Source organism: Cinclus cinclus, chromosome 15, assembly GCF_963662255.1.
Source record: "Cinclus cinclus chromosome 15, bCinCin1.1, whole genome shotgun sequence".
NCBI classification, from domain to species: domain Eukaryota; kingdom Metazoa; phylum Chordata; class Aves; order Passeriformes; family Cinclidae; genus Cinclus; species Cinclus cinclus.
Genome location: NC_085060.1, coordinates 3,859,011 through 3,884,813, shown reverse-complemented (window position 1 = coordinate 3,884,813; position 25,803 = coordinate 3,859,011). Strand labels below are relative to the sequence as shown.

General features: G+C 52.3%; 1 protein-coding gene across 1 annotated transcript; it reads left to right on the top strand.

Moving 5' to 3' along the window:
• Window positions 1-4,873: 4,873 nt before the first annotated feature.
• DRP2 (dystrophin related protein 2) lies at window positions 4,874-24,293 on the top strand. The gene is made up of 23 exons (XM_062502714.1): window positions 4,874-4,981; window positions 9,065-9,198; window positions 10,013-10,169; window positions 11,662-11,782; window positions 12,273-12,541; window positions 13,013-13,159; window positions 13,671-13,749; window positions 14,895-14,955; window positions 15,354-15,415; window positions 15,684-15,758; window positions 17,711-17,912; window positions 18,153-18,238; window positions 19,328-19,485; window positions 19,605-19,771; window positions 20,088-20,199; window positions 20,583-20,719; window positions 20,976-21,041; window positions 21,751-21,816; window positions 22,045-22,188; window positions 22,797-23,034; window positions 23,157-23,277; window positions 23,432-23,518; window positions 24,274-24,293. Exons 1-23 carry the CDS (start codon window positions 4,874-4,876, stop codon window positions 24,291-24,293), a joined length of 2,817 nt encoding a protein of 938 aa, XP_062358698.1.
• The last annotated feature ends 1,510 nt before the right edge of the window (window positions 24,294-25,803 follow it).

Here is a 25,803-nt window from a genome sequence, read left to right as displayed (position 1 = left end):
GTCCAAGTGGCTATTTAAGAAAGAAGCTCATTAGAGGTGAGAGTCCCCACTTCATCCATCCTCAGTGAATAACACATCTTCTGTGCTGCTTGCTCAGTACAAAGGCTTTATGTTACTTCTTATGGACAGGTGCTTAATTGAAGCACCCTTCATTTTAATTAATAAAGGGGACCTGCTTCTTTGGTGGGAGTGCAGTGTGAAGCCCAGCAGCAGCTTTGGCCTCGGGGATTTTTAGACCTCAGATGATGGGGATGGAAATGCTCCCACATGTGGAAGATTGCTGATAGTCCCCTTTCAGGGAACACATAACAACCAGGAGAATGTTGGGATGATTTTTTGTGGGAGTGTGTTTGGGTATCTATTCCGGGTTTGTGAAGAGATGGAGATTAAGGGCCCACGCTCTGAGAGGGAACTATGTTATTTCTATGTTGTTTTCAAGGACAAAGGTTGCTTTTCTCTCACCAAACCTTGACCAGTGGGGTCTTGGGAAGTAGGTCATCTGGCTCTCCATCTCAGGCTTAAATTATTTACTTACAAGTGCAGAAAACAATTTTTGCTGAAACAGGATGTGTTGTTAAGCTGCTGAGGGAGTCCTGCTGTCTGTCAGGCTGGGAATGCTGCCTTTGTTAGCATCTACATGGGAGCTGAACTCTGAAATATCCACAAGCCTCCCACCTTTCCCCTTAAAGGACACTGAACATGCTGAGCTAAAATGTTATTACTTCTCTGTACAGTAAGTTATACAACAACAAAGTCATTAACATTTCCAGCAGCAGGGAACATGTTTGTATTTCCACTCTCCTCATGGGATAAAGGCTGAGCTGAGCTGCCTTGCCTCAAGATGTTCCCATATTTTTTTCTGTACGGGCCAAGATCTGAAGTGGAAAGTTTCAGGAAAGAATGTTTAGGAGGAAATTAGCAATTCAAAGCATAAACCCTGTGATTGAGAGACCTCTTGACCTACATGTTGTGTTTGCTGTTACATGTGGTAAAGAGCTGGAAATTCAACATCTGACATTACATTCTACTTCTTGTAGAGTGTAGGTGACAGGTTTCTATTCCTGGGGGTTTCCTTTAGCCATGGAGGGTCAGCTGTAGTGTGAATTCCCTTGATGTTTGGGACAGTTGTGGATATGGGTTTGTATCACGAGGATTATAAATAAAAGCAGCAAAAGTGGAACATACTGTGCACCATGTGTACTGGTGATGAGCTGTCACCTTCCTTTTGGCTGGGATGGAGAAGAGGTGCTGCAGGAGCTGGGACATGGCCTCCAGCCAGCCAGGGATGCTGCTGCAGCAGGTCTGTAAAGCAGAGACCGAGCTCCCTGAGCGGTGCAGTGAGCTGTGTGGCAGAGCTGAAGCAGAACTGGTTGAGCAAAGGCTATTCCAGCTGCCTTTGTCAGACTGCCTGGAGAGAAGGGAGTGGGACAGGCTCTCCAGTGCTGAATTTGTAACAGGTACAGCTCATGTAGGAAGAGAAAGAAGGAAAATAATTTGGTTTTAATACACTTAAATGCCCAAGCACTCAACTGTTGAAATATGACATCCAGATTTTTGGCTTTCTCATTTTTCAACTAGAGGATCATCAAGGTTTCATCTTGGTAGTGGCTTGGGTGCTGAAGTGTTTGGAAACTGTAAATCAGCACTGTGGAGTGTGTCCTGCTTCATTTCTTTGGGTGTACTGAGAGCAGAGGCAAATGTTGGGTGCTTTTCATGGGGGAGGATGCAAGACAGCACCAGGTAAGGAGGTTGTACCTGATGCTTCCGAGAACTGATCTCACCACCTTTGTGCCTGGAATGGGACCTCCAGCAAAGATCAGGTGAGAGACATCAGTGAAAGAGGTTTCCCTCCTTGCTGTCTCCACTGTGTGAGTGCAGTGTCCCAGTGCCTGCTCCATGGTGACTCTGCAATTGCTTCTTGCAGTGCCCACCTGTGGAAATTTTCACCTGCTTCTGCTCATCTCAGCCTTGATGTTTGTTCTGCTTGCACAGAAATGTGCCCACGGGACCAAGCTCACTTTATATCTGTTTGAACAGCCTGACCACATTGTTCCCTGAGTCCCCCAAAGGAGTATCTCTCAACTCCTTTTCAAGTAGAGGCTTGGAGTAGGCTGTGGGGATGATAGTTTTTGTTGTCTACACTTAAATCTGGTTTGTATGATGTTGAACCTTGGCTGCTGTGTGGTGGGTCTCCAGAACCAACCTAAAACAGAGTGCAGAAGGTGAGTGGTGGTGTGGGAGAGGCAAAGTGGATCACAGGTTTGGCTCTTGAACTAGCATAAGCATCAGGCAACAGGAATTTAGCCAGGAAGCATCCACAGAATCTCTACTCCACATGCTGCAGTGCCCAGACACAGAGCTCTACAGAAGCACTAAAGCAGGAGTGCCAGAACTGGAGCTGTTGTGTGTGCCTCAGCAGAGAAGCAGAGCAGATCCAAGAGCATTTCTCCTTGGTTGGTTCCAGTAATAGCAGGGAATTTGGCAAGAGGTCATATGGAGCTGCTGGCTTGCCTGCAGACGTGCCTCTCTGTCTGGTTGTCTCTCTCTCTCCCCCTGAATGTCCTCCTTTGTGCTGGCTGCTGTGCAGCTCAGTCGGTTCCACATTATCTGGGTTCTTTACCTCTGGGTTTTGTCTTTGCTGTTGCAGAATGGCAAAGGGCAGCTGAGCCACTGCCCTCCAACCTGCTCTAGTGTTTGTGGCAGCAAGATACTGCACAGGACATGACGGGGCAGTGCCCTTTCCTTGGCACTCAGCTTGGTCTGTGACTGCTGCCTTGGACAGGCTTTAGCTCCCTGTGCCATCTGTGTCCTGATGGGCTTTGTCATCCCTGGAGGAGTTCAAGGAGCCCAGAACTCAGGAGGTGCAGCAATGGCTGTTCTTATTTCCATGATGCTGGAAGGGAGTGTGGAAACCTTTCAGGACAAACATTTCCCCTTTCCCCCTACCCACCCCTGTCTCAGAACTGCACCTGCCCCGTGCATGCACATCTATCACTCAGAAAAATGCAGAGCAGAGCTTGTGACCTTCTCAGTATTGCTCTTGTTCTGCTGTGCTGGTGGCAGGAATGAGGGGCCAGCTTGTGCTAGGAGGACTAAGAGCAGAGAGCCCCTGTGTGTGTGATGTTGGGCTGGTTGAACTCATCTGGCCAGCACACATCACTGCAGTTTCACTGCACTGTGCCACAGAAAAACCCAGGCCTCGGGATGGTAACTGCAGTGAGACACCCCAGAACCTCACTAGCAAAAGCCATGGATTTCCCAGTCCTGGGGAAGAGCTCAGTGGCATTCCTCTGTTACAGGCTTTGAGGAAAAATAGCTTTCCACACCCTGACAATTGTATCTCAGCTAGACTGAGTGTCATTCAGAGATCCTTTAGAGGAACAGAGCCCAAATGACACTGTATATGGTATTACCTTCTGTTAAAAATCTGTACCCTTGGAGTTGGGTGTGGTGAATTTGCCCCAAGAGGCTGGGTGGCTTTGAAGACCCTGGAATTTATAATTATTAATGTGGGTTTTATAATCCCCTCATAATCCCCTGCCTGCATGGGGAAAGGAACAGGGATACACAGCCTGTAGTGTTCATTGGTGCTAATGGGCAGGAGAGGGAGAAGATGAGACCTTGGATTGCCAGCCTGCTGGAGAGCTCAGCACAAGCTGTTCTGCTGGAAAGGGAGAGAATTATGGCTGTAAAAATCACTAGGAGATTAAAAAAAATCATAACAGGATAATCTCTTAATGTGTGTAATTGAGGGGAGAGAGGCAGTGAAAGCTCAGGCAGGGGAGTGAGGGATGTGAGAGTGTCAGAGATGGGCAATGTGCACAGGGCCAGGGGGATTTCTCCTCACCCGTCTGTCCAGTGTGGCTGCTGTCAGTGCAGGATGTGCTGCCTGCTCCTGACCTGCCAGGGCCAAGCAGGAAGATTCCCCCCAGCTGTCCAGCTGAGCTGGATGTGAAGGAGCCAACAACCTTCTTCCATCAGCATCACCCATTCCCCTGAAAGCAGCCTCATCTCCACACTCTCTCTGCTGGAGCAGGTGATTTTTACGTCCTAAAAGTAAGAAAGCAGACACTAAGTTTTCTCTGAGCTTTTTTTTCTCATGCCTTTCTGTAAAGCTGAGATGGTGCTGGCAATAAAATAAATCCCTATTTTAGCTCATTTAGAGTCCAAACAACAAAACCCAGCAGCACTGTGACCAGAGGTCGCATTTCTGATCTACAGAATAGTCAAGGGGCCACTGCTAACTGGCTTTACAGGTCATGCAGTTCAAAAATGGGGATAATGAAGGGAATTTTATAGCTCATAATGAGCAAAAACTCATAAAAAGCTAGCTCACAGTATGAAATACATGAAGCTGGGGCTCTAGGCAATTTGCCTTCTGAATATAAAAGGAAAAAAAATGTTTGAAGATGTTGTCTGTTATGGGGATATGTCTGTTCTGTCTAAACATAAATTGTTCTGTACTACCTGCTAGGAAGAAAGTGGACGTTATCCTAACCAAGACTAGAACAGTGGTCAGAACAGTGAGATCCTCTCTCCCTTCCTTTAAACCATGGGCAGGCATCTTGTACAGTTCAAGAAACCCAACCCCTTCTAAACGTGCAGTATAACCTATGGGACTTACTAACAGCATATCAATACCACAAATTGCGTAACCAGGTGGAAAAAAAGAGTTGGATGTTTAGATGCAACAAGATTGCAACACTAGTAGAATTATATTAAATTTAAAAATTCTTCCTTTTAGTCTCCAGCTGCCAGGGAGGCAGTGTTCTAGGCAGCTGGGAAGGGGGTCAGCTCTGTGAGGAGGTGCAAGCTGACCCAGGGACTCTAACACTGCTTTTCAGGTGCTCCATCCCCATGACCATCAGTTCTGATGCAGCCCCTGGTGATGCAGGAATGGCTGTATGTCCTCCCACGATGTCCTGAGTGGCACATCCCAGACCAGGCACAGCACAGCAGCACTGCCCACCCGCTGTCTCAGGTAAGAGCTGGCTCTGGGAGTCTTTCTCGTGGCAGCCTTTTGCAGAGGTTGCAGATTGCTGAGGGGCAAACCAGGCTCTGTGGTCCTGGTGGCAGGGAAAGCTGTCAGCTCCAGCCCCCCTCCACCTTTGGCTGCAGCTAAGGAGGGCATGTGCTCTCCTCCAGCATTCTGGCTGCAAAGTGTTTCCCAAAGTAGGGGAAGAGAGACAGCTTTCAGAGCTGGATTTCAAGCCTCTTTCACAGTAAAGAATGAGAGGCTTCTGTTAAGAGCTTGTATCTATTTGGTTGGGCTTTTTTCCTCTGGAAACTTGGAAGAATATAAGCTTTTGGTGAAAATGTAGGTTTTCTGCTCTTCCTGCTTGCAGAGAAGAGCTTGGAAATAATTGGTGGATGCTGTATGGCAGAGGAAGAATCTGACCTCTTATTAATCTAGTTATCTTGAGGGACAGATCTTGTCTCCTTCTCCCAGGGTCTCTGAGCCCCAGGCTGGGTACCTCACCAGAGGGGCAGGAAGGTCTCTGGGGACCCCTGGGTAAATAGAGCAGAGTGAAGAACAGAAAGGTGTGGTGGCAACTGTCTGCAAAGCTGCCTGCACTCTGCACTGAGCTGTCATGAGGAGGTTTAGCACCTCTGGTGTGGGGAAATGCTGCCTGGGCTCTGCCAGGCTGAGGATCCCTCTTTGCCTGTAGCTGTTGGTCCCAGGGTACCTCTCACCTGACTGGACACTGATGGACAGTGCCAAAGGTTCTCTTGGATACTGGTAGTGTTCTTCCCAGGACTAATGAGGTCCCAGCTCTGCCTTTTCCTTTTTCGTTGTGCTTCAAGCGTAAAAAGCAAGGGCTGAGCCTGAAGTTTCTCCCTACTGTGGCTGACCATCAACCTGGACCCGTTCTGGGATCTGCAGGAGGAAGGCAGAGCTGTCTCTGGAGAGGCTCCAGCATGCAAGAATGAGGCAGGGAGGCAGGCTCCTGGTGGCTGAGTCAGGGTTTCTTGGCCCCAGGGTGGCTCTTACAATGCTGCTGCCGGGCCAGTGCACAGGTGGCTGATGAACAGCCTGGCAAATAAAGTGAGGAGGGAGGGGGTAGAACAAGATGAGCAGGGAAAAGCCTTCCTGACCTGCCTGAGCAGTCCAAGCCTCTGTGAGGGGATCAGAGCCCTGTGGGATTTGCTGGGAGAGAGGAGAGGAGCGGGAGCTGGAGCACTGTTAATGACAGCTCCCCTTGTCTGAAGGGGCTGCTGTTGCCACCTGGGAAACAGCCTCCATCTCTTCTTGTCCTTGCTAGTCCTGAAAGCTCTTGGCAGGCTGCAGACAATGCATCCTTAGCTGTGTCCTGGCCTCACTGAAGCTCCCTCCTCCAGTCTGGGAACTGCTCTCCCATCTGTTGGACCTGGGAGGTGCTGAGGAGAAGAGCTGGCTGTGCTGGTCCAGAGGGAGGGACAGCACCGTCAGATGTGCAGGCAGGGAGGAGAGGGAGAGATACTAGGAGCTTTTCTTTCCCTCCCTGTAGGTGGAAGAGAGCATGATAAAAATTTTGGGCATCAGGACTGTGGGGGACACAAGCAGCCAGCCCAGAGCTTTTTGGCAAAAAGAAACTATTTGCACTTGGTCCAGGCTGGCATGAACATCTGCTGGTACCCAGCACTGTGCTGGGGCACGTGGGGGGGCAACAAGGGCACCTTTGACATTTTTGGGATTAGATCTCAAGATCTATTTACCTTCTGGGTCACTGAGGCTTGATGGGATGATTTCCTGGATAAATCCCTTCCCTGGCAAACACCTCTGTATGTGCTCCAGAACCTGAGCCAAAGTCTCTGCTGATCACCCCAGCACATCCCCTTCGCCCCACCCTTGCAGGGATGGATTTTCCCCAGTGCCCAGAGCAATGACACACCTGCCTGCAATGCACACACCTGATGCCCCACATGGGGTTGCCCTGCAGCAGGCAGATCTCTGCCCGCCTCGTACTTTGAGGGCAGCCAGGAGGTTGAGGCAGGTCGGAGGCCGCTGGAATGCCGCTGGACAAAGCTGGGATTGAGGCTGGCTGTGAGGCACAGCCGCCCCCCTGCGCATTCCTGGGGGGTCAGTGCCAAGCTCTCCGGGCTCCCAGTGCCTGCCCCTGCCCTGCTGGGTGCTGCTGCTGGTACCCAGCGGGGCCGGAGAGATGCTCGCTCCTCCGGGGGAGCCTGGGGCACGTCTGGGATGCACTTGCCACAGCCTGCGTGAGTGTTCTGTGCCCAAAAATAAACCTGCTCCAGGGTGGAGGGGAGGTGGGGGTCCAGGCTGCTGCTGCTGCTGGGGCTCTGGGGAAGGGATGCTCTGAGGGAAAGCAATTATTTCTCCCTCTGCTCGTTTGCAGGGGTTTTGTCCTAGGGAAGCAGATGTTCAGCACCTGCTCTCTGCTTGGTCACTGCTACATGATTATCTACGGTGTTTGGGAGTTGCAGGCATGGTGGGCTTTTAACTTACTTAATAAGGCTGGATGGTGCTGTCTGCAGAGCTGTGCTGCAGTTGCACCCAGGTAGAGCTGATCCTTTCCTTTGGTATCCCCTGGGATAGAGAGGGGACGGCTGGAGCATTCCCTGGCAGTGCCGTGGGACTGACCTACTTCAGTGCCATGAGCACCTGCACATGCAGAATGTTGCTTTTCCTATGTGCAAGCAGCAGTTTTAGCTTGAGTGGATCATTATTCGTGGCCCCAAGAATCCTGTGAACTCTGTGGGTGATGGTTTTCTCTGTTTTCTTGGTGTTTCTGGAGTGGCAGGATGGGGAGGTAGAGAACAGCCTGTTAGATGTTTTTAGATGAATCAAACTTAGCACCAGTCTTGGCGATCATTTGATTTTTCTCTGAGAACTGGTGTGGAGGGGGTATTTTTAGCTGTGCAGCCAAATTCCTTGTCTGGTTGTTTTCTCCTGCCTGTTGTTTTCCTTGACTTGGCTGAATCCCTTCTCTAGACACCTCCATGAGCCCTTGGACAGCACAAGTGACAAGTAGCTACACATTTCCCCGTGGAAGAGCTGCTGCTTTTCCCCCAGAGGCAGCTGCCCTTATCTGGCCTGTTGTATGCTGTTTAGGAAGTACTAACACATTTAATTATGGTTGATTAAGCACCTGGGGATAATTATTTCAAGCGAGCTCTAACATCAAAGCAGCATTCGATCGAAATGCTGCCATTTCTCCAACACAGCTCATTGATGTCTCACTTATGGGAAAGTGTCCATGTGTTTTGCTCAACAAACTGTGATTTTTGGAGAGAAAATCCCCTCTCACTCACTGAGTCCTGTGTGAGAGGCTTCTGATCCTTGTGTGTTGCTGTCACCAGCACATGCAGCAGAGTGCATTGTGAGCAGGGGCATGATACAGTGCTAAAGGCTCAGGAGAGGATTCCAACAAGAATTTGTTGTCCAGGGATCAGAACCCATTTTTTTCCAGCTGGATGTGCTTCCCTTGTGGGGCTGGGTTAGGATTTGCTGTCTTATCTCCACGGCCTTTTGCAGCACTCTTCCCACGGCTGCTCATTCTGGAGAGCTGTGGAGGAGAAGCAGCATCTGTGGAGGAGAAGTGGCTTCTCAGATTTGCCATGCAGGCAGGGAATATCCTGGAGCCTCTGTAGAGGAGCAGGTGGCAAGTCCTAGCATTGGGGATGGCAAAAAAGGATGTTGGCAGATCCCCTTGGTCCCTAGGAACAGCAGGATCAGCCTCCTCTCGAAGCACAGCAGCTCTGTATAACATGGGAAAAATCATCATTAGCCCTGCAGGCACTGTGACACATAAGGACCAGCTCTGGCTTAACAGCTCTCAGTGAGATAAGCTCATTGCTGGATAACTGGGGAGAACAGGAGGTGTGCAGCAATCCCTCCCTTCGACCTTTGCTCTTAGTGCTGCTGGAACTGGCACTGCATCCTTCTTCCGGAGACAGCCAGGAGTTTCCTAGGAGCTAACAGACCACTTAAAGAACAGGGCAGCTCCCTTGAGAGCTGGAAAACCAGTCAGGGTTAGGGCAAAGTGGGGTGGGTGTCCTCAAGTGAGTTCCTGAAGCAGCAGGCAGCAATCTCTGGATGCAGTGTGGTTCTGTTTCTGCCCAGGTTGAAGCCTCGCAGGATGGTGCAGGACCTTCGGGTGTGACACCCCCAGCTCCAAGCAGTGCTGCCGGGCCCCAGGCCCCTCTGGAGATGAATCTTTGCTGGAACGAGATAAAAAAAAAATCCCACAGCCTTCGGTAAGAGTCCTGCCTGGAGCAAGCTCCAGGCTGGCCTGGCCTTCCAGCCTTGCCTGCTGCTTGTGATTGTCAGGAGGTTTTTGAACTTTTTTGCTTGATGACCCACATGAATTTCACAGTGACCTTGGCTCAGCTCCCCCTCTGGTCTAGAGACTTTTGAATCTCCTTTTGCAGGAAAGCATCTTCTCCATTTCTACCCATCCCATCCTCTCCTCCCTCCCCTCCTTCCCTCTTGCTTGCTTTCTGATGCTCTCTGTATTCTCTGCCACCTCTGCAGTTGTCTCTTTTTGCCCCATGGCTTTGCCTCCACCTCCTCTGTGCCTGTCCCTTTGCTGGGAGCCCTCTCCACTGGGTGAGGGGAACATGCCTTCCAGACTGTCAGAGTTTGCAGCTCCACAGCCAGCATGATAGAGAGCTTAACTGGGGCGTGTTAATTGTCTCCTGCCTTAATCCAAGGCTCCTGGAAGCTGCCCAGACATATAAATGCCATTCCAAGCCCCCCTTGCTAGCCAGAGCAGTTCTGACCCACAGGCAAACACAGAATGACTGTCCTCTACTCTGGGCTCCAGGGTTAGGAATGGCTTCTGTTTCTTTTCCCAGGTGCCTCCATGCCTCACCCCACCTGGCAGTGCAGCCTCTCTGCTGGCTGGGGGTCATGCACAGCCCATGCTGAGGGGTGCTGCCAGTCCCTGGGCAGGTCCTGGGGGTCAGCACCCAGCCATGGTGCTGTGCTTCCCCTCCTCAGGGAACCTGCTCCTCTCCTCTCCCGTCTGTCTGTCTGTCTGTTATCTCACTGTCCTTGCTCTCCTGCCAGGGCTCGGCTGGAGGCTTTCTCTGACCACAGTGGGAAGCTGCAGGTGCCTCTCCAGGAGATCATTGACTGGCTGGGGCAGAAGGATGAGGAGCTGTCGGCACAGCTGCCCCTGCGGGGCGATGTTCTCCTGGTGCAGCAGGAGAAGGAGACACACGCGGTGCGTTCCTGTGCCTGCCCTGTTCACTGCTCTCCTGGGCTCCGGGTGGGCAGCCCTGCTTGGGACCCCTGCCTCGTGTCACTGCCCATGCCACAGCCAGGCTTTGAGTGTCTCCATCTCTGCTTCCTGAGAAAAGGCAGAGCCCGTCAGGTTTTAGACAATAAACCCACATTACAGCCTCGAGTCACCTGCAACTGGTAGTGAACCCTGTCCTTTGTAGGGGCTTCCCTATGTCCTACCTCTCACTAGCCTCTGCTTTTGGAGAGCCTTTTACTGGAGCCTGAGGAGGCTGTTTGGTCTAGGGACAATCCTGTGGTTGGGATATGATTGCAGGAACACCTTATCATATCATAAACTGCAGTTCACCCACACAGATCAGAGTTTCCTGCTCCCATGTTCACAGCATTTTCTTCTCACTGCCAGTGGCTGTTGGGCTTTAGTTTTTACCTTGGGGGAAAAAAAAAAAAATTACTGCTGCTCTCACTCATACTTGCTGGAGCTTCCCTGGTGCACAAACAGCCCATCCAGCAGACAGCACGGGTGTGGGAGCTGCATTTGGAGGGGAGAAGAGGACATGCTAGGCCAACGTGCCTCTGAAGTCTTCCCTGGCAGATGTGCTGCTTTGGGGCATCCTGCTCTTTCTCTCCTTGCTCCTGCAGCAGCTGGACCTGTTGCTGAGCAGCTGCTGGGAGGATTGTTAGTGTGGCCATGCTCTGGCTGCATGAGTGAAAAGCGTCTCCAAGCAGTGCCTCTGAAAGCACCATAAATAAAACAGCTCCTCTTGTGCAGCCCTGGCTCAATACACCATTCTGGGCTTGCTGCTCTGTCTCCCCACTCCAACAAAGCTGCAGGCCAAAGCTCTACAGAAGCCACCTTCTGGCAGCTGGTTATTCCTTCCTTGAACTGCAAAAATATTTCTCTTTAAACTGACTTCTCTCTGTGCCTCTAATGCCTGGAGAGGCTACCTGGAACAGAGTCTAGACAGTGTTAAAGGAATAAAGCAGGGATTTATCAAAAGGCCTTCACAGGATACACCTTGGGCAGTGCAAGAGCCCAGCTGTGGTTCCACCCAAGATGGACAATGGGTCACGAGTTTTCACACTTTTCTAAGTTTTGGTCCATTTACATATTGGGGTTAATTGTCCAGTTCCAGCTCCAGGTTCTGCAGTCCCATCCTCCCAGATTCTCTCCTCAGTTCTCTGCTGTTTGCACTTTTTGGGGCTGAAGCTGCAGTGGTGTCCTTGGTTCTCAGGCTGGAAAAGGATTATTTTGTATAACTAAATTGTGAAGAGAATTTGCTATCACTTTATATGAAGTTCAGAGTCACATACCAATGCAGAATCTGAAAAACATAAAAGTTAAAACTTAAGGCATTACCTCCAGTGAGGTTTGGGTCATGGGATGAATAAATCACTGCAGCTTTTGGCAAGGGAGCAGCCAGGACACAACTTTGTGTCAGCCTGCTGTCTCATCTCTGTGCTCTACTCTCCAGGCTTTCATGGAAGAAGTGAAGTCTCGGGGACCATACATTTACTCTGTCCTGGAATCAGCACAGGCTTTCCTTTCCCAGCACCCATTTGAGGAATTAGAAGAACCAACTTTGGAAAGCAAAGGTCTGTGGAGCTCCCCTTTTTTGGTTCTCTGGTTTCACAGCTCCTCCTGTGCTGGCCTGGAGAGGGTGGAGTGGAGGTGGCTGCTGTGGCACAAAGCAGCACATCAGTGCTCTGCCTCACAGTACTGTGCCCAGCTGTGCCCAGTCCTTTGCCAAAGGTCAGACTGGCACAGAGCAGTGTCACCATCCCAGGAAAAGGCAGAGGGTGCAGTCCATGATGGGGGCACCTTGTGAGGCAGCAGATGTGCTCTGGGGTAGGTTTTTAAAAGGCAGCACAGCTTCTGCCTATGAGGATAGAGAGGCTGGATACCTAGAGGAGCTGGTGCAGAGATGGATACTATTATTACTTGTTTTCCTTCCCTTTTTCCAGTTTTCCCTAGATTTTTTTTTTCTCTCTTATTTTCCTGCCCTCCCTCCATCCCTTGCCCCATTCTCCTCTGGGCTGGGCTCTCATTTTTGCTGCCTGTTCCCCTCCTGCTTTGCCTTCACAGATGTGTCTCCCCGGCACCGGATCCAGAACATCAGCCGCTTTGTCTGGAAGCAGGCAAACGTGGCCAGTGAGCTGTGGGAGAAGCTCACAGCCCGCTGTGTGGACCAGCACCGCCACATTGAACGGACCCTGGAGCAGCTGCTGGAGATTAAAGGGGCTATGGAAGAGCTCAGCATGACCCTGGACCAGGCTGAAAGCGTGCGGGAGACCTGGGAACCCATTGGAGACCTCTTCATTGACTCCTTGCCAGAGCATATCCAGTCAACCAAGGTACTTCTGGCTCTGAGAAGGCTCCAGCCTTGGCCATGGAGGTGATGAAATATTCCTTCCCAAGAGGACAGAGCTGCTCCCATGGACTGCTTAGTCCAAGGCAGCCTCATTACCTGGGATCTCCTTCCCACAGCCCCCTTGGTTTGTGAGGGGGGTTTTGGCCAGGAGTGTCCTGAGCAACTGGCCATGCTGAGTGCCTTGTCATGGCACAAACCTGACACAGGTACAGTGGCTCAGCATAGTGGAGTCATTGTCCCTTTTTCATTTATCAGGAATAATCTGCAGCCTGGTAATTTTGGTTGGGTATTTTTCCCCCTGCTAAGGTACCCTGTGGTTAGTCAGAAGTGGCTTGGCAGCTGCTAGTCCACCCTAGCTTGTAGCAAAGGAAAAAGATCCAAGTCCTGGCTACTAACATGCTTCTTGTCCTTCTTGCCCTGCTCTGTGCCTGTGTCCCTGGGCGTTGGACTCCAGCTGTTCAAAGAGGAGCTCTCTCCCATGAAGGATGGGGTGAAAGTGGTCAATGATCTTGCACACCAGCTTGCCATCTCAGATGTCCACCTATGCATGGAGAATTCCCGCGCCCTGGAGCAGATCAACACCCGCTGGAAACAGCTGCAGGTGGGAAGGAGTCAGGAGCAAGCACTGCAAATAAACCATGAGCAGGAGGATGCTGGGAAGGGCTGGCACTGCTGAGCCTCAAGGACGTTAAAATAAGGTTTGGCACAGTAGGATGTTATAGCTGGTGTTCCTGGAAGAGAAGAGCATCAGTTCAGTGTGAGGAAAGAGCCTGGTAAATCTGCAGAGATCTTTGTCAGGCAAAGGCAGTGGGAAGAACAAAGGGGAAATTAGGATGTGTTGGTGGAGGGGGTCAGTACCAGCTGTGACTATTTTGATGTCTGTGAGAGTATGGATACAGGTGGGCTGGAGATGTAGCTGTGCTGCCTCAGCCTGTGGGAGGACGTGTAGAGGGTTTAGCAGGCTGGAGGACAACACAAACACCAAGATAGGAGTGGAGAGAAGAGCGTCTGTGTGCTGGGGCATGTCTGAGTCCACCCACAAGCCTTCCTGAATGGGTCATCAATCCAAAATGCCTGTTGGACTGCCAGTGAATTGTTTTCCAATTCTCCAGGCCTCCATAAACGAACGCCTGAAGCAGCTCCAAGATGCCCATCGGGACTTCGGACCAGGCTCTCAGCACTTCCTCTCCTGTACGTCAGTGGGTCCTCCTGGCTTCTGCCACGAGGTTGCCTCTGCAGAGCAGCCTGGGCTGTGGCACAGGAAAACAGGGTGCAAAGTCCTGTTGCTGAGCCCAGAGTCATGCACGAGGCTGGAAAAGTATCCAGGCTGGAGCCTGGAGCACAGAAGCCAAAGCAGGAGGCATCTTCAAAGTTGGCATTGTGCTGCCTTACCTTGTGGGACCAAGGGTGGGATGTGAGTGTGGGTTCCCTTCAGAGCACAGTGTTGTGACACAGCAGCAGCTCGAGGGGACACTGGGACTGTGTCAGCCTCAGAGCAACAGATGGCAGGAAAAGGCAGTCCCTCATACCCTGTGTTAGTTACTTGGAGGCTAAAAATGTGTCTTTTCAGGAGGTTTTCTTTCATGTGGTGACGCAGAGGGATGCTGTTTTTATAGATCAGAGCTGTTGGCTGACAGCAGGTTGTGCTCCAGAGCCTGGGGTCCATCCTTGGAAACGCTGAGCCCTGCAGAGTCTCCAGATGTCAGTGGGATTTATTGGCCTGTGCTGCTCTGTAGACTGTGTACTCCTATCTAAAAGGAAGAACGACCTTTCCACTTGCTGGAATTGATAAGCTACCTTTGAAAAAGGAAAATAACTGAGGATCATGCCATGGCTTCCACCCTCTGTATAACATAGGGTGGCAGGCAGCTGGTATGGGATGAATCCTCATCTTCCTAAGATACTGCAGCTGACACACAGAGCAGGAATGGCAGGAACAACAGATGCTTTGGGTGTCTGAGCCTGCTCATAACAGGCAGTGCTGTGTATGTGTGCCCAAATCTCATCTGCTATGAGCCCTGCCCACTGGTGACCACAAGGTTCCCTTGGGCATCATCCAAAGCATCAGGAAATGTCTCTTCCTGGGATCTGAGCTCAGCCAGATGCAAACCCCCCGCCTCAAGAGGCAAGATATCTCTAACAAGACCAACAGTCTTGAGCCTTTTTTATAGGCAGCCTCCTCTTGCCTGCACCAACACCTTCAGCTGGTGATTTGGGAAGACAGACTTTTCAGAGGCACCCACCCGTTGACACAGTCCTGCTGGGCTGACATCAGAAAGAGCATCAGCCTAGAGGAGCATATGGTGTTGATCTGACATGTGTTTTTCTTCTTGCAGCCTCTGTCCAGGTCCCCTGGGAGCGAGCCATTTCCCCCAACAAAGTACCATACTACATCAAGTGAGTGTGTTCCCAGACACAGCCCGAGGTCTCCTCTGGTCTGGCGGGATCAGGAATTGGGCACCAATTTGGGGAGGGAACAGACTTGAGTGGGAACTCACCTCCAGTGAAGCAGGTTTTCCTCAGCCTGGCAGATCCAGGCTTTCCCTGCTGCTGGGATGCCCAGGATGAGGGGAAGCCCCAGCTGGAAGGAGAAGGGGTCTGGCAGCAAGTGGGGATGTCCTGCTGTGGGCATCCTTCATGCTCCTGTGGCTGGGGAGTGTGCTCACTAGGATGCAACAGTGTCTGCAGACACTGAAACACTTGCTTCCAGCACTGACCAGGTCTCTTTTTAAAATCTCTCATGGCAGCTTTTGGTTACCACATTTACTCTTGGTCTCCATCTATTTTGCTTCCAGCCACCAGGCCCAGACAACGTGCTGGGACCACCCAAAGATGACAGAGCTGTACCAGACCCTGGGTAAGGAGGCTATCACAGAACCATTTGAGTAGTACTTGCCTTTTTGCAGCATGGGGTGCATGTGAGATTCCCTCAGGCCCCCTGGTCCCCTCTGTGGCACTGGATCCCCCAAAGCAGTGGGGTGTGACCCCTGCCAGGCTCTGCTCCTCACTCTCCTGCACGTGCTCTGCTTCTGCTGGTGAGGCTGGGGTCTGAGAACTGCAACTGCTGCCCTGGAGATAAGGATGTTGTGCTGTGCTTTTCTTCTTGTTTTCCTGTGTCACTGCAGCGGATTTGAACAACATCAAGTTTTCAGCGTACCGGACGGCCATGAAACTCCGGCGGGTGCAAAAAGCCCTTCGATGTGAGTGTGGGAAGGGTTTCCCTCCTGCTGGGTCTCCCTCGGTGAAGGCATTAAACTAACAAGCTTTTATCAGCACATCAAAGGCAACAGGCACCAGGGGACAGGTAGCTGAGGCGAGAAATAAGGAAGATCAGCTTGGGAAGCTGAGCAAATCCACCGGTCTGTGTCAGCGCCTTTCTTTACGGGCTTGGGAGGGAAATGACCCAAGGGCAGGTGTTTTCCAAAGGGATATGAGATCAAAATGGTCCAGCTCAGGGTTATAAAGCTGAGGGATCAGGTAAGAGCTCACCAAGCAGCTCCAAAGGAGCATGGGGAAGGTGTGGATGTAACTGAGAGATGAAACCAGTCTCACTGGCAGGGACAGAGAGGGCTTCACTGCTGAAAGAGGAGGAAGGGAGCCAATAAACCTAACTTCTGTACTCTTGGTGGAAATTGGAGGATTAATAGCCAGGTCAATATGATACAATAGGAGTTCAAACATGTCTCCAAGAGGTAGCTGCTCCCTGGAAACTGCTGAGGAGTTTCTGGTGGAACTGGCAAGCATGTAGATGGGACTCTGATAGATGCAGCATCCTTGGCTGCTCAGAGATTTTGACAAAGCCTCTCACCTAAGACTCTGTCAAAATTAAGCAGCAGCAGGCTGTGGGAATTCCTCCTCCTGAATTAATTGTTCATGAAGGGGAGGAGGTACAGCCAGGCAGCAGTGGGGTCCCAGGCAGACCTGTGCTCCTTGACATCCTGTGAAAGGGCTGGAAGAAGGCAATGAGTCAGGGTAAGAGGAGGCTGGGTTCTCAAGGGAGTTGAACCCTGGATGTGGAGTATTTTCATAACCCTGTGGTGATCAGGGACATTCAGAGATGGTGTAATGCAAATGGAAGAAAGCAGCAGTTGGCTTTTGCCACCCTGTTAGGTGTCCATGCAGCAGCAAGCAGGATATGGAGAGGAAACAAGGGTAAAGAGCAAAGGAGAGCCCTCCTGTGTGCTGCCTGTGCATCTTTGATTGTGTATCTCTTGTATCTCACATACTGCACTGTTGCCTTCTTTCCACCCCACAAATGACATGAACGAGTGCTCTTTATTCAAGGTATACTTGAGAAAAGGGCAAGGAGGTTGCCAAGGCAGCTTTCCCGTAAGAAGTTTGGTGGAGTGGCTGTGTAGGAAAGATGCAGTGAGGGATAGATCAGAGCCATATGCAGCCGTGGGCAGTGTGGACATGAGGGTGGGCAGGAGCAATACTCCCTGGCACGGAAACTGGGGCTTCCCAGTGCAAGTGTAGCAGGTTTGACAGGGGAAGGGAGGATTTTTCCACAGAGTGAAGTTATAGCATGGAAAAGGCACACAATCCCCTGAGTACTGTGAATATAAATGGTCTCAGAGATGGAAAGACTTTCAGGAAAGAAATATTGCTGGTTGCTAACATGGTAGCATGTACAACCTGCAGCCATAGAAAACTGAAATCAGAGCAGCCAGGGCTGTCCTGGTTACCTCATGCTGTCCTAGCCCTGTTTTGGGATTGTGCCTTAACTCCCCTACCCTGTCAGAGCTGGAGACAGGACTGATCCATCTCTGGGCAGTTGCTTGTAGGGTCTGTGTGGGTCTGTGCCCCCTCACCTCCCCACGCCAGCCCCACAGGGACCTGACATGTGCAGAGAGGCCAGCACTGGGCTCTGCACAGAGCCTTCCATGGGTAGCATTTTTATGGCCATGGCTGGATACAGCATTGAGGAAGGGAGTCACAGAGAATGGTGGCTCAGGGTGGGTATGTGGTATTTTGGGAGAGGTTTACAGGCAGGAGAGAAATTCTAGGAGCTGCACTCACCATCATCTTTCCCAACACAGTGGGACTAAAACTGCCCCAGGTTAGGGCAGGGCTGCATCTCTCTTCTCTTACTTCTCACCTCTCTCATTTCACCTTTTTCCCTCTGATCCCTCTGCCTGTGCTTTCCGTGCAGTGGACATGGTCACCCTGGGCACGGCTTTGGAAATCTTCAATGAGCACGACCTGCAGCCCAGTGACCGGGCAATGGACGTGGTGGAGGTCATCCACTGCCTCACTGCCCTCTACGAGCGGCTGGAGGAGGAGCGGGGCATCCTGGTCAATGTGCCCCTCTGTGTGGACATGACCCTCAACTGGCTGCTGAATGTATTTGACAGGTACCTCTCCCTGAGTGTCCCCTGTGCTGGGGGTGCTGCCATGCTTGGGAGGAAACCTCTGTGCTGCTCTTCCAGCTGGCAGTGCTGCAGAAAGGTTCTGGCTGCTAGTGAGGGAGGCTGCCTGGTGTGTGTTTGCCTTGATGAACCACCCCCCTCCCCCCCCCCCCCCCCCGTCAAAAAAAAAAAACCAACCAAAAAACGCACTCTGAGACATTTGCCAGCCTGTGCAATATCTTGCAGTGGCCGCAGCGGGAAGATGAGGGCTCTCTCCTTCAAGACGGGCATCGCGTGTCTGTGCGGAACAGAGGTCAAGGAGAAGTTCCAGTGTGAGTCCCTTGTCTCCCTCCCCTAAAGCCTGGTGTGAATTCACCTCAGGAAAGCAGGAGTAGTTTTGTTTCCTGCCTTAGACCTTCTTTGCCCAGGAAGAGCAAAGAAACAGCTTCCCTGCAGTGACTAAGCTGCTTGCATCATCATCTCTCCCTCCCTCCCTAGGCCTACGCCACCGAAATTAGGAGGTGTTTTTGTAGACTGACTGGTGCTGCAGTGATCTTGCTTGCATGGCACTGAAAGGAACAGTGCAGAGAAGGCACACAGGAAAATTATTCAGTGCTTTCCAGAAGGAAAATACAAGGGGGTGTATGGCTGGGGGGAAGTAGGTTTCAGGAAAATTGCTTTCCTCACTGCATTTTAACCATGGAATATTGTGGAGGGGAATGTTGTGTAGTATAGGGAGTACCAAGGGGTTAAATAGAGGGATTGGGCTGATTCATAGAGGACAGGCTAGCTGGGGCTGTTTAATAAATTATGTATGTAACCCCTGTCTGAGGAAGACACTAAACTGGTTATTAGGAGCTGGAAGGATACTGGCGAGGGTTATTTAATCATAGCTCAGTTTTTCCTCTTATTAGAGCTCTCTGCTGGAGGTGGTCTGTTGGATCCCAGAAATCTGGGTTTTTTGAGCTTTCTGTTCTTTCTGGTACTGACCCCCTGGAGAACGCTGCTTTTGACCTGAGGCCTTGGAGAAGGCTTCCAAGTTTGAGTGATGGAGTTAAAATCACAGGTGTTTAGTTAAATAGAAATGTGTGCTTTCACATGGTGAAGGGTTTTAAATTTGAGATTTTTATAATATAATAATAGGTATGGAACAAGATGGAGGAACTTGGGTGGTCTCTTTCAGTGCTCATCTTCCTTCTCCTTCATGGTTTCAGGCAGTAGTTTCTGGTTGGACAGTTAGTGCAGCACTGAGGGTCACAGGAATTTGGTTATTGGGTTAAAAGTGCAAATAATATAGGTGTTAGTTCTCTATTGGACTGTTTAGCTTTGACAGACCTTGTAGTGGTTGGCGTGGTCCCTGGTGTGACCCACACGCTGCTCCCCTGGTGCTGGGGTGCCAGCTGTGCCCGCCGTGCCCGCAGATCTCTTCAGCCAAGTGGCAAACGCCGGGGGACTGTGTGACCAGCGGCACCTCGGCGTCCTGCTCCACGAGGCCATCCAGGTCCCACGCCAGCTGGGGGAGGTGGCAGCGTTCGGGGGCAGCAACGTGGAGCCCAGCATCCGCAGCTGCTTCCGCTTCGTGAGTGCAGGGCACGGCCCTCGCCCCTCTGCAGCACTGTGCTGGAGACAGGCTCCCAGGGTGGCATCCCACCGTGACTGGGTCCCAGCTCTGAGCAGCCCCTTCCTCTCCCTCCCCAGAGTAATGGGAAGTCTGCCATTGAGGCGTCCCAGTTCCTGGAGTGGGCCAACCTGGAGCCACAGTCCATGGTGTGGCTGGCGGTGCTGCACCGGGTGACCATGGCCGAGCAGGTGAAGCACCAGACCAAGTGCTCTGTGTGCCGGCAGTGCCCCATCAAGGGATTCAGGTAAGGGTTGTGGTATGGGAGCCTGGTCCCTAGGAGAGTGCATGGTGTCCTGCAGGAGAGAGCTGAGTTTGCTCTGTACTCTTGGGGGAGCCTGGAGCTCTGCAGCCAGTGGTGTTTCTGGCAGGGCAGAGCAGGTACCAGCTAAGGGGAAGGAGCAGAGTGCTTTTCTGGGGACTTCAGCCATCAGCACTGTGGGTTCACTGGGGTATTAGAGCAACACACCCCACCTCTGTCCCCTTCACTGACCTCTTCTTGGGCTTTAAACATATGTTTTGATGACTTCCACTTCTTCCCTATGGCCTCTTGACCTCTGCAGGTATCGGAGCCTGAAGCAGTTCAATGTGGATATCTGCCAGACCTGCTTCCTCACGGGGCGAGCCAGCAAGGGCAACAAGCTGCACTACCCCATCATGGAGTACTACACCCCGGTATGGAGCTGGGCTGGGAGGGCCCTGGCTCAGAGCAGGGCCTGCTGATGGCAGCAGCCTTGTGATGTTTAGGCTGGTGCAGCCCCACAAGTGGGTCCCTTGTGTAGTTTTATGCCCTCTGCATGCTGGAGGCTGCCTGTGTACCTGCTGTTCTGGGGCTTTTGGTGAGGAGGATGTATGATCCCCAGTACCCAGCTTGGCCTGTGCCAGCCCCCATGACAGGCTCACAGAGATGCTGTGTGCCCTCCTTGCTTCCTCAGTTTTATCTGCCTCTTCCCACATGGAGCTCAGCCCAGCCTGAGGGGATATCTTATTGTGGATGCTGAGCTGTGCTCCTCTACTTTTCATTAAACAGCACCTTTGTCATGTTTGTGTCTCTACAGACCACATCCAGTGAGAACATGAGAGACTTTGCCACAACACTGAAGAACAAGTTTCGGTCCAAGCAGTACTTCAGCAAGCACCCACAGAGAGGTTACCTGCCCGTCCAGTCTGTGCTCGAGGCTGACTTCTCTGAGACGTGAGTTGGCTGTGCCCTGGGTTATGTCTTTTGGTCCAGAATGAGACATGGGTTCTGTGATGGGAAGAGCATCTCAGCTCATACAGGGCTCCTGGGGGAGGAGGGCTGGAGGAGCACTTGCTCTGGGGGTGATATGCCACCTTGTTCTGGAAGGCACAGAGACTTCAGTCTCCCTCTCCAGCCCATCCCTGGCTCTTCTCAGCCAGGTGAGATCAGTCTCTCCCAAGCCCTGCTGATCAGTGTGCATCTCTTGCAGCCCAGCCTCCTCCCCGATGTTACCACATGCTGACACACACTCCCGGATTGAGCACTTTGCCAGCAGGTACCACCACTGGGCTCTACTATCCTGCTGGGGCACAGAGCATGGTCCTGATGGGTGTGGGAGGAACTTTGGGGCAGATATATGGTCACAGACCCCTCCACCTGCCCCAGCATGCTTCAGAGGCAGCCAAACCTGCCTGGGACATGGCTGATGCTGTGTAAATCGGCAGCAAAGACCATGCATTTGACAGCAGATGTCTTGGTGATGCTGCAGCCTCCATGTGGTATCCTGCTCTTCCCCGTGTGAGCTGCTGGATGGATTCTCAGCAGGCACATCCCTCAGTGTCTTGTTCTGCTCTGTGTCCTCACCAGAGCTGTTTGCCAGCTTCCCACTGCTGCTGCCTTGTAGTTTCTAGTGCTTCTGCCCTTGCTGTGGGGACCCAAGGGATACAGGAGCCTCTACTTGTAGCTCAGGTCCTAGGCTGGAGCTGGAATTCTTACACTCTTTCCTTTGCTTGTGAGAGAGGAGGCTGAGCCGACTGCACAGCAGCAACTCTTTGCTCTAGAGACTTACATCCCGAGCAGCAGTGTATTTTGCTTTTAAAAGAGGCAGAACTCTCTAGAGCCTGTGCAGAGGGGCAGACTGGCAGGCCAGGTGGGAGGCCCTGCCAGAGAGGAGTCTTGCAGGGGCTGCTGCAAGTAGGGTGCACTGAGCAGACATTTAGGGTGGTGTCTCTGGTCATATCTCAACCTTTTTCTCTTTCCTTCAGGCTTGCAGAGATGGAAAGCCAGAATTGTTCCTTTTTCAGTGATAGCCTGTCCCCTGATGACAGCCTGTGAGTTCTCCTTTCCGTTCCCTTCACCTCCTGATGAGTCAGAGTTCCTGTGGCTCTACCCATGCCTAGCCAGAAATGCTTTCCTTCCCAGTCCCATTGAGTGAGAGGCTCTTGGGCACCCCCAGCTACCAGGGATGCTGAGCCCCTTCTGAGCTCTAGGCCTGGAGCAGCCAGGAGCTCCCCTGTGAAACTGCCTCCCTCCATGCTGTTCTCCCCCTCCTGGAACAGGGATGAGGACCAGTACCTGCTGCGCCATTCCAGCCCCATCACCGACAGAGAGCCTGGTGGCAGCCAGCAGGTTCCAGGAAGCCTCAACATGGATGACAAGGGAGAGCTGGAGAGAGTCCTGGCCCACTTAGAGGATGAAAACAGGTGGAGACATGGGCAACTCTGAAAGTGGGGGTTATAGCCTGAGAGGGGGGAAGGGACTGGAGAAGCCTTGTAGCGCTCAGGAGGTGCTGGTGGGTCTGGAGGTGGGGATTGCAGATGCTGAGAGGGCAGTTTTGGAGGGTGACTAGGCTGAGCACTAAAACACTGTGAGAGTGTGCTCTCCAAGGAAGGGAGATGACTCTATTCCTCAAAATATTCCTTCCTACATCTATAGAACCTGTTCCCTCCTGAACCCCAAATGGGTTGAAGTGAGCCCAGGGCACTCTGTCTTTTCTTGACAGTCCCTCATGAACAGTGGTATTGCTGTTCACACAGGGTGAGGCTCTAGGCAGGGAACACCAGCTCAGGAGGAGGTGATGCTTTCCCTGCCCTTGTTTTCAGCCTCTTGGGAAGCGGTTACATATTTGTGAAACCCCTTTGCGAGGTAGAACCACAGACAGGCCACTCTGTAGTGCAGCGCCCTGGCCCTTGAGCTTCAGAAATGGCAAAGCTTTGTCTGAGTCGTGGGCCATCCCCAGTGTGCAGCTCCCAGGTGTTTCCAGCAGTGTCTCAGAAGGGTTGAGGGGATGCTGACCTGCGCTGTCCTGCAGGATCCTCCAGGGAGAGCTGAGACGTTTGAAATGGCAGCATGATGAGGCAGTGGAGTCTCCAACCTTGGCTACGGGCTCTCCTGAGTCAGTGCAAGACCCGCGTAACGACGAGCTCCTGGCAGAAGCACGAATCCTCCGGCAGCACAAGAGCCGCCTGGAGACACGGATGCAGATCCTGGAGGACCACAACAAGCAGCTGGAGTCACAGCTGCACAGGCTGAGGGAGCTGCTGCTGCAGGTACGCTCAGAGCAAGGGGTGGGTGGGCTTTGTGACAATGGCACAAAAGGGATGGGCAGAGCAGGGGAAGCCAAGGACAGAGGATCATGACAACCTGCTCGCAACAACTCTTCTCACTCCAGCCTCCAGCAGAATCAGAAGGCAATGGTTCAGCAGCCTCTTCCTTGGCTTCGTCTCCACATCAGTCAGAAAGCAGCCAGGCAAAGGAGAAGGAGCACAACACCCCTGACACTGAAACTGCAGGTGAGGTTTGGGTTTGGGCTGAGCTCCTGGCCCTGCTCCCTTGTTTCCATGCTGAAGGGAGCTCCCTGCACCTTGCCATCCTTCAGAGATGCTGGCAGGCAGGTGAATGTCCAGAGAGCCTTTTCATACTCACCTGCCCTCCATCCGACTGCAGATGAGGTGGAAGCCAAAACCCAGGAAGTCAGCATGTGCCTGGAAGACATAATGGAGAAGCTGCGGAGCGCCTTCCCCAACTCTCGAGGTACTTGAGTGAAATCCTCCTTTACTGCTCCCTCAGGTGAGGTTTTCCCCACAGACCTCTGCCCCGATCCCAGCTTCCCTGCGACAGCTGATGACCCAGAGTGCTTCAGGCAAGAGCTTTGCTGCTGCAGTGCTGCTGGGACAGGTGTGTGGTCTGGGAACAGAGGAGGAGGAAACTTGACACCTGCAAGGAGAGGCAATCAGAGCTGCCAAGAGCACAGACCAAACAGATCCTTGTGATGAGCTGCAAGGCATCCTCCTGCCCTGCACCCCATGGGGCTCCTACATGAGGATGGACAGATCTGCCAGCACCACCTGCAGTGACAGCTTTGAGCCACCTCCTGGCTTCATCCCTGTCCAGACCCCTCTGCAGGAGAGGTCGAGGTCCCAGTAGCCTGGTGAGATGGAAGCAATGGTTCAGGCTCTCCTGACTGCTCATGGATGGCTCTTCCCAGCAGGGATGCATACTGGGGGATGTGTGTGTGGATGGACTCACTCACTCAGTGGGTTTTGGTGTTTGTTATTCTGCTCTTTCCCTCGGTGCTCCAGTGCAGGAGCAGCACTTGGTCTCTTGCCCAGGCTGCCAGAGGGAGACGTTGCTTGGTGGCAGCACTAACATAAGGTGGTGGTCTGCCCATGCAGACTCTTGCCCACTTTTTGCCATCCCTGAGCAGGATCCTCCTGGCTCTGCAGCAGCCCCTTTCTAACCAGGTGGCTCTGGGTCCTGTTTTCCTGACCTGTCTATTTCTCTTTCAGGTATGACCTCCCTTATCTAACACCTCCTGTGAGCCAGAGGCTTTTCCTAACCAGCTGCCTGGCTGCTTCCCTCCCCCTCTCTCCCTGCCATGCTCCCTGTGCTGCAGCAGACCTCACACAGACTCCCTCTGAGCTGGTGGTGCAGGATGCTTGCCAGCTCCAGAAGATCTCAGGGGAACGTAGGTCATGCAGGAGTGGGACTATGGGCTCCCCAGGAGGCTGGTTTAGTCACTCAGCCACAGTGCCCAAGCCTGGGTGGGATGGTTCAGAAGAAGGAACTGAAGCCATGAAAACTTCCTGTCTCCTCTGGCACCCATGGGGTGCTGCCTTTACCTGTAACCCTCAGGGGATGCAGAGCTCAGCCCATTCTTCAATTGTGCCCAGGAACCTCCAGGTCTATGGGCACCAAAACACTCCTGGAGCTACACAATTTTTAAAATAACTCTTTATAACAGTAAACAGCTGCCAGCCTTATAGTTTGAACTCTGCTGCCCAAGGCTCTGCAGCCAGCCAGGCACATACCACCAGGAGAGAGTCTGTGAGGTTTATGGAGTAGGGATTGAGTCCATGTTAGAGCTTCAGCCCAGCTAGTAGCCTTATACTGAGAGGGTCTTTATAACAGAGCCTTATTGTTTAATTTGCATATATTTCTATATATTATATATATATATACTGTACTTAAATACTCTCATGGACTCACTCTATTAAACTCAAATACCTTAAGTGTAGCTGCCCTTCACTTTCAGACCAGCCCAACTCCTGCTCCCAGGGGATGCAGCACCTTCCCTGTTGCTGGTGCTGCCTTGCAGGGCTGGACCCACAGCAGGTTCTTTATCCTGCCTGGTTGGGCCACCTTGGTGCCCCCAGGGAGCAGCTGCCCTGCTGCTGTCCCCAACTTTGAGTTGAGGTGTGGGGCTGGAGCCCCTTGTTGGAAGTGGGTCCCATGGAGCAGTGCAGGGAAGCTGTTCTGCCAGCCGTCAGGGCAGCTTGGGGATGGTGGCTCCTGGTCCCCAGGGTCCCTCGGGCTGGCTGTCTTGGGCTGTGTTATGTCGAGAAAGAGGCAGAGTCAGGTGCTGCAGGGTAACTGAGAGCTGGGGCTGTGATGGTCCTGGTGCTCTGGAGCCACAGGTTGTGGAGAGATGAGAGGCTTGAGCCCTCCGGGCATGGCAGGACTGCGCACTGGGGTGAAACATCCAATTTAAACAGGGCTTACAAGGACAGAACTAGGGCTGTTTTTGCTGGCTGGAACAGGACACGGTGCTGAACTGTCCAGGGAGGTTGTAACCAGGGCAGGATATCAGCCCCAGGGCTGTGGGCTTGGCTGTGGGGTGTTGGCAGAGGTGAGGGGCAGTGCCCACACCAAGGACAAGGGGTGTGAGCCTTACAGCCAGGGGTATTCAGCATGTAGCTCTCCAGTGTCTGTTGGCAGCAGTGTGGGTGGCTGTCCTTGCTGTCTCCTGTCCCAGCCAGGTGAGTGGCAGGAGGGCAGAGTGGTGGCATTAGGGTTGCTTTGGGCATGCTGTGTCAGGC

Excerpts from the sequence above, each read along its gene's own strand:
- DRP2 (XM_062502714.1), top strand. The coding sequence starts at position 4,874 with ATGCAGCCCCTGGTGATGCAGGAATGGCTGTATGTCCTCCCACGATGT. Across the intron at positions 9,199-10,012 it reads AAAAAATCCCACAGCCTTCG|GGCTCGGCTGGAGGCTTTCT; the intron begins GTAAGAGTCCTG and ends CTCTCCTGCCAG. Across the intron at positions 17,913-18,152 it reads CTGCTGAATGTATTTGACAG|TGGCCGCAGCGGGAAGATGA; the intron begins GTACCTCTCCCT and ends AATATCTTGCAG.